Below are 8,463 nucleotides of genomic sequence, written 5' to 3' on the forward strand. Positions count from 1 at the left end.
ATTGTTAACTAGCACACGTAAAAAATAATTTTGAATAAAAATTATTTATTTTGATTTTAATAAAAGCTTAAAAGAAGTTTGAAACCCAATCATCTATATAATATTTTATAGAAAATCTTAGTTAAAATTTAGTGTAAATTGATATTGTGCTATTAAGTCACCATTAAATGATTATTCTATATTGGTGCTTTACGTTTCTGGTAACGGTAAATGTAGTTTCGAATGGTAAATTTTTAATCCCTCTCCTCGATTTCTAGAAATTAAAGTCAATGAAACATTATTCGTGAATAATAGTAAAAGTTAGGTGTATTATAGAACATATTATGGCTGCAAATCTAAAATTTGAACCAAACTACCAAAACGGTAGGTATCTAAATCGATTAGTGTCATACTGTACTACTGTAGGATGATAGTGTCGGATGAGAGGTTTCTGATTGTAGCAAATCAAATCTAGTTTCAATTTTGGAGACTAAAAAAATAATCATAAATAGGTAAAAAAATATGAAAATTAACTATATACGGTATACCTAATTATGTACTTTACTACTTATATTTATAGTAATATTTCATTTACACGAAATTACAGAAGCGAAGAGACAATTTTTTTTAAATATTTAGAATTTTAGAATATTATTAAGTTATTTATACCACGTTCCAATTTACACCGTCCTTAAGTACGTCGATATTGACCATATAAATGTATAACTATATTGTAATTTACTAGATGGTGTTTTTGGCAATTAATATATGTTAAACTGAAAGTTATATTAAAAAAAATAATAATAATAACAAATTACAAATAGCAATATATTTTAATTATAAAATAGTTATAAAATAGCCAAATAGGCAAACAAAATAGTACTAAACTGAAAAGATATTTTGGAATATTTTTCTACAGTTCATTGAACTTAAGTAACAGTTTGGCCGAATAACCATATAAGTGAAATTTGTTTTGAATTTTTTCTTCTGATACCGTCAAGTATATTTTGAAAATTATTTAGTACCATATCGTTTGGATTAAATTAATTTTTATGCTATCAAAATATCAATCATGCTTAGATAATCACTGACTATAACGTAATCTAAGTTTTTCTCATATTTAATAGAATACAGAATTTAAAGCTAGATTTCTGGTTACTTGAAGTAAAAATTACGAAGAATAAATTATTTGATTAACATTGATGTTTTTTTTTCTTTTTAGTATCACAAGAAAAATAAATGAATAAGTAAAATCAAAATAATTGTTTAAATAAAATATGATTGATCAAAAATATATTTTTTTTTATTTACATAAATACTAATTTGGTTTCACGAAAATAAGTATTTAAAGTTAATTGTTTACCGGATATTTTAATAAATTAACAAATCATTTAAACAGTGTATGCATTATAATGAATATTAATATTGTTGTTGTATGACTTAAATAGTTATGATATTTGTGTTATTGATTAAACTGCGAAAACGCCAAAAACTATAAAAATATACAGATAAAAAAAAACAGAAACATTTTGAAAATCAAAAAGTGAAATTTAATAAAATTAATGGCTTAGGATACACAGTGTATTGTCAAAAAAAGTATGAGAATTATTGTACAATGGGTGTAATAAATATATTTTAATAACATATTATTATTATTTAAATAGTTCGAGTTGGAATATAATATACATAAAACAGTATATTTTTACGTTGAATTAGTGAGTCCTTTGATAATATCTCTGTTTCACAGCGAATTCGTCTATCCGGCTAAAAATCCACCGTCGACTACGAGAGCCGTTCCGTTTACCATGGTGGAGTAGTCGCTGAGCATGAAAATCACAGCGTTCGCAATGTCGTCGGTTTCTAAAAGCATAACATAAACACAAGATTGAACATCACCAGTAATAATATCATGGCAAACGTTGGTCGTCGGAAGCGTGCGTGTCGATACGATTCGTTTTCGTTTCGACACACTCGCTGCAAAATTCCGTTACACACAAACCTGCGAATCTGCCCAGCGGGATTCGTCTCATTATGGGTCCCGATTTTTCTGGATCTGACCACGCGATTTTACCCATGCGAGTCAACACCACAGTCGGATTAACGTTGTTGGTACGGATACCGTATTTGCCCAGTTCGATTGCCATCGTTCTAGTTATTTGATTCACTGCTCCTTTAGATGCACAATATGTCGTATGATCGGGTATGGCTCTCTGTAGACGTTTCAAAACAAATAAAATGTAAATTGCGTCACTCGGCTGTCATAATATTATTATTGCGGTACGACCACTTAACACCGCCTAACCTGATTGCTGTGAGACGTGATTAATTTGTAGTTTTTTTGTTGTTTTTATTTTTTAAACGAACATAAGCGAACCGTTGATTTACATACAGAACTCGTGTTAATAATTTTTTAACATTATCGCATTATACGGATACTAGTAGTTGTTGTCTTGTCGTTGTCACAGATATTATAACTTACCGTAGAAATTGTCGAAGATATATTTACAATAGATCCTTTGATACCGGCATCAATCATGTTTTTTGCCACTGCCTGACTTATTCTCACTAAGGCTCTGGCGTTGATATTTAAAGTCCTAAACAACAAATATTTTGTTTATTTAAAATACACAAAAATTTAAGTTAATTATTTATTCTATTGAAAATTACTTAACATTTTTTTTTTTTTTGAAAAATGTAACTTATATTTTTAAATAATTGAGTCTATTGTAATTCGTGTTTGTTATACGACAGTACAGTACTATATTAGTATGCACAATGTTAATTTTAAGTTCAAAAAGTTCAATAAAAATATTTTCTTCGCAAATTCAAAATTAAAATTGTACTAAAATAAATTGTATGTTTATAATTCTGAATTCTTTTATAATACCAGAAATTATTTTTTAATAAACTGTTCGTTATCTCAATTTAGTATCGTTTTTATTTCCATGCATAATTACAAGATTAATCTCTAATTCATAACACTCTACTTGTATTAGTTAGTTTATATTTAATTATTAAATATTATATAATAATGGCCATAATGGAAGATTAATTGGTTTTGAAAAGTAACAAAATCATTTTATTCATTTGTTTTAAATTTTTTTCAAAAAAATATTTAAATTATAACCTATACTTTTCTGCAAATCTTAATCGAAAATGTAATTTCCAAACATAAATATTAATAGTGTTTTATTGAGAATTAAGGCTAATCTAAATAATTAAAAAATATATCCATAGTGTAATTATATTTATATTAGTCACGCAAATATAATATTTATGAAATGAACTAAAATTTTACTAACTTATCCCAACCATGTTCAGTGACATCGAAAAATGACTCTATAACAGCTACACCGGCGTTGTTGACCAAACCATGTACTGGACCAATGTCCAACATTTTTTTATAAGTATCTTCCCAATTGGAAACATCACAAAATATTTGTTTAGTATTTGGTAACGGTTTAGCAGCGCCATCTTCTTTCTCTACCACCGCGTAAACAAATGAACCCAAATCTATCAATCTCTCTGTAATCTTTTCACCCATACCTAAAAAATAACATACAATTTTATTTTAATTCATCAAATATTCACCATTTAATAATTTTCAAATCGGCTTCGAAAATTCAGTTGATATTAAGTACTTTATCCTAAGATTTGTGATTATTTATATAATAGAAATAAATTGTATTAAGTGGATACGACATTAAACCATATTGAAGTATAACCATATATACATTATATAAAATAAAATTTAATACCATAGACTTTAAACTCTAAAATAATTGAATAAAGAACTTAAAATACGTAAAATAGCGAATATACAAATAATGTATACCTTACTTAGTTGTTGATATTTTTCTCAAATATAATGTAAACATTTAATATGTTATTAAATAATTTATAATTATATATATATTTCAAATATTGTAAATTTATTTTTGTAAGCCCACTTCATGTATTATAATTTATTTAAACAGCACTAAATAAAAATATTTATATAATTATAAATTTTCGGTAATCTATAATAAATCATTGATTATGCTTTTTATAAAAATGAAATATATATTATGTCAGGTCGCGTGAACTGTAACTAATCATTAAATTATTTAATATTGCGTTAATGGTCACTCAAACATAATTTAAGGTCATGATTGGTCCATTATATTCCATTGAATATTAAATTAGTTCGATTTTATAAACTCAAAACAACTCAGCATAAATGTTTTAAAATTGTATGTATAGTACAAAATATAAAAATATTTAATCAATTTAGTTTTTTTAGGTTAATATATTTAAATTTAAATTTTATAATTATTTTAAATATGAATAGGTATATATAAGTTATATTTTATAAATCTGTATCTAAATTTTTTAAACAGTAAAAAATATAAATTGGATATTTTGTAACTACATTCAATACAGGTAAATAAATATAATATAAAATTCAAGATTAAAAAATATTTTAATTTATTGTTAATTACTTCGATAAGACATATTTTGTAATTGTTAGATAAATAATTTCAAAATGTTGAAGTTTTTTCCAGATAAAAAACAGATTAGTAATATAGGTGTCTAATTTATATATAAGTTATATCAAGAGCAATGAACTGTTCAATAATTAAAGTTTATCTAAGTTTTCATGACATTCGAGTTATGGTAGTGGTACTGAATTTTGTAGTACTTATAATACATCATACAATTTTTGTTAATCAAAACTATGCGATTTTACACTATGCTGTGTTCTCTTTTTTATAATAGCTTGATTTTGAAATTTATCAGAAATTAAAAACAGAATAGGCACCTAATTATCTTTATGGTCCGGTACACAAATCGACTAATTGAGTCTATCTTATATTGTTATATAAGCATTTTCAATTAGTGTATACTATAAGAAGAGTAAAACACCAAGAGATACTACATCGCAATCGGCACTATTTAAATAAATTATTAATTTAATTGATCCATAATCAATATTTATTCATTATTAAAATTTTTAGATAAACATTTCAGAACGTAAAATTATAAATATTGTTGGTTACAGTATAAAAAAGAAAAAGAAAATTTTAATAAACCATTAAAATTAAATGTTAAAGATTATAAAAATATTTTGTAAGAATTCCTTAAGCAAAGAAAATAAAAGAATTATAATCTCAAAAGCTAAAAGGGAAAATTAATTTTTCACTGAATATGTAATATTTTACAATTTTAATATAATTAAATATTAAATAATTTTATTTATATATTTCTATTATTATTATCATTGAATTATATAGATTTTAAATAAATGCAATGCATAATATTATTTAATTGATTAAATTCAACAAATTATTTTCATAAGCTTTAATTTTTAATGATTTTTTATATTATTTTAACGGACATGCTTTGAATATTGTTTCAGACAGACTTTGTATTATCATAAAATTTTCAATTTGTATTAATCACTCCAATTCCAATGCTGGATTGCTTGTATTTAGGTTTTATACCTTTACAATTAATATAATTTAATTTCAAAAAATTATCTTGCATCACACTTATCATTTATCTACAGGTATGCGGTATTAATATGAAGTTTAAATCGACGATGAATAAACATAATAACATTTGAAAAATACTTTGAGAAAATATGGTTTTTCATACCATAGTGATATACCATAAAATATTTTTGACAAATTTAAGAATTTCTTAATTAATAAAATGTAAATTAATCTCTGTAAATCGTTCACAGTGGATACCTTATCCGAGAATAGCTTTAAATAAATTATAAAACAAATTATGGCACAATTTGTAATGCATCCATGTCTGTTAATCGCTCATATATTTTTGTTGATATAATATTTTGTACTTTACAATACTTAAACATTGTACTGTAGGTACATAATTCCTACATTATATATATTACATCCTATACAAATACACGCAGTGCGCGTGACGAATTTAGTGTATTTAACTCGTGCTTATATATATATAAATCATTGATGATATTTACTGTTATTTATTTAATCGTATAACTAACCAGCACAAGATCCAGTGACGATGAATTTTTTGCCTTTGAAATAATCTTCCATTTTTTGTGGTGCCTTGCTAGCCATACTCCTAGAAAGAATATCGACGGCCATTTGTCCAGCTATTTTATGAGGTAGTCTGCATATGGAACGTATCATTTTGAATATGGCTTTTTTATTAGAGTGACTTCAATAAAATAAGTCTCAGTCTTATCAACACTTATCTGTAATAACATAAACTCATATAACAAATTCTTCAACGCATCAATTGTAATAAACTATACTTAATTCAAGTTGTAATCTAATTAATTTTAAATTTGCTTTTATAACAACTATGAAGTATTATTTCCTCTAAATTACATTCGATGATTTTTACATGAAAATAATTATTTATATTTAAACAATAGTAAGATAAGTACCTACATATTATATTAGTTAAATATTTTTAAATTAATAAGAAACATTATTTAATTAAAGTATATATACATAATTAAAGTAAATTATTGAAATATGTGTGTATAAGAAAAATATAGGCATTGTATTGTAGAACCTAACTAAAAATATTCAATGCATTTTTATTAACAAATAATTATGATTCCCAAAAAATGAATTAAATCGTGATTAAACATTTCAAATCATATCTATTTTTATCTTTGAATTATTTCAATCTTTTTTATACATTCACCATAATTGTTTCTGTCTAATTTTAATTATATGTTATATTGCATAAAAAAAAATTGTTTTGTGTAATAATTAATTCACTGAATTGAAATAATGTTTTCATAGGATATAATTACTGATATCTATTATTATGTTATATTATAATACACTTACATTATATTACAATATCACAATATCACTTCACTAACTATAATATTCTAGTATATTCTAGAATATTCTATACTATTCTAAACAATTATCATTAATTGCAAAAAATCTAACAATATCAATGAAATAATTATTACTGTAATTCATAATACTCAGATTACGTTTTATATTATCAATATTACAAACCAGTAGAGTGTAATATTTTAATGAGCATCTATAATGGATTTGAGAATTTTTTTAAATTATTTAAAAAAAGTGATAAGGTAAAAAGTGCAAATAAATTTATAATTGTAATTTTTAATTGATTTACTTCAAACGGCAAATCTTATTTAATGCTATAAGATAATTTATTATATTAAAGGTAACTTAGAAAATTAAATGTACAATAGTTCAATTTGTTAAGTTAATTTAAATGTAATATAATTGATTAGAAATATTTCATTTATTTCATTTTATAACTCAGTCAGTAATTTACACCACATATTATAAGTTGATAACCTACCCCCTAAAAAAAACTTAATTTGATAATAAATATTACAATTTGAATATTTTTTACGTATCTTTATGAAATGGAATATATTAATTTATAAATTTCAAAAATTTCAAAAATTTCAAAAATTGATAAAAAAAACACTGATTATAAAAGTAATTTTTTACCTTTTTACTTAAATTGTTTTACTTATTTCTTAATGAGGTTTTATATTATTCACAAAAAAATGTATTAGATACGCGTTCTATAAAATCATAAATCAATTTTTTTTTTTTTTTGAAAAAGGAAGGAGGCAGTTACAACTATTTTTGAAAGGCAATGACAACATATATATTATTTTTAAATTTGCATAATATATCTAGTAAAAAATATTAAACATTTTCATTATTTTATTATTTAGATAAATTAAAGAAGATGGTATTATAAAAAATATGTGAAATAATTTGAGTTACAGTATAAAATAATATAACAATTACATTTTTTTTAGAATTTTAACGAAATAAGCTGTAGTAAATATATTAAAATCAATAATATCTCAATTTCATTATACTAATATATACAAGCAATGAAACAAATACAAAAAAAAAAAGTGGAAATTAATACAAAAAACTTACCGCCAACAACACCGATTGTAAGCAATAAACTGTGTAACGCTACTTGTGGCGTATAGAAACTAACAAACGAATTTCAACTAACGCATGCGTGTTGATATAGTAAGCATTCTTTTTTTTGTAAATTGTAGCACAGCCAAGCACTATATGACGTCACATATATGTGGGGGGGAAAATTTATGTGAGTTTATAAAGTGAAAGAAGAGTGTGTCTCAAAACGTATACGGTATTACAAGTATACAATACTGATGAAAATACGAGTTTCAAAACGGTTTAATAAACTGTGTAATGTGTAGTCACTCGAAATGAATACTACAATCAATTTTAACGAACGATAATTCAATATTATGTATATTATCTTGAATCGAAAATTCGATAAACTATAACGTCCATTATTGAGTTTAAAACATAATTATATATGAAAATTCAAAATCTCATGTTAAATCAAAATTATAAAATATTAAACATACGATTTTATAATATACGTAATAAATGGTTTCCAAGGATAAAATACAAAATGAAAAAACGATAAAATAATTTCAAAATAAAGAAG

General features: G+C 23.7%; 1 protein-coding gene across 1 annotated transcript; it reads right to left on the minus strand.

Moving 5' to 3' along the window:
- Positions 1 to 1,506: 1,506 nt before the first annotated feature.
- On the minus strand, positions 1,507 to 8,037 carry LOC113561143 (L-xylulose reductase-like). The gene is made up of 6 exons (XM_026967383.1): positions 7,914 to 8,037; positions 5,993 to 6,205; positions 3,282 to 3,525; positions 2,459 to 2,573; positions 1,979 to 2,189; positions 1,507 to 1,839 (listed from the first exon to the last, which is right to left on the minus strand). The coding sequence occupies exons 2-6, from the start codon at positions 6,138 to 6,140 to the stop codon at positions 1,736 to 1,738; spliced, it is 822 nt and encodes a 273-aa protein (XP_026823184.1). The 5' UTR covers positions 6,141 to 6,205; positions 7,914 to 8,037; the 3' UTR covers positions 1,507 to 1,735.
- Between the last annotated feature and the right edge of the window lie 426 nt (positions 8,038 to 8,463).

This window comes from Rhopalosiphum maidis, chromosome 1 (assembly GCF_003676215.2).
Source record: "Rhopalosiphum maidis isolate BTI-1 chromosome 1, ASM367621v3, whole genome shotgun sequence".
Classification (NCBI taxonomy): Eukaryota; Metazoa; Arthropoda; class Insecta; order Hemiptera; family Aphididae; genus Rhopalosiphum; species Rhopalosiphum maidis.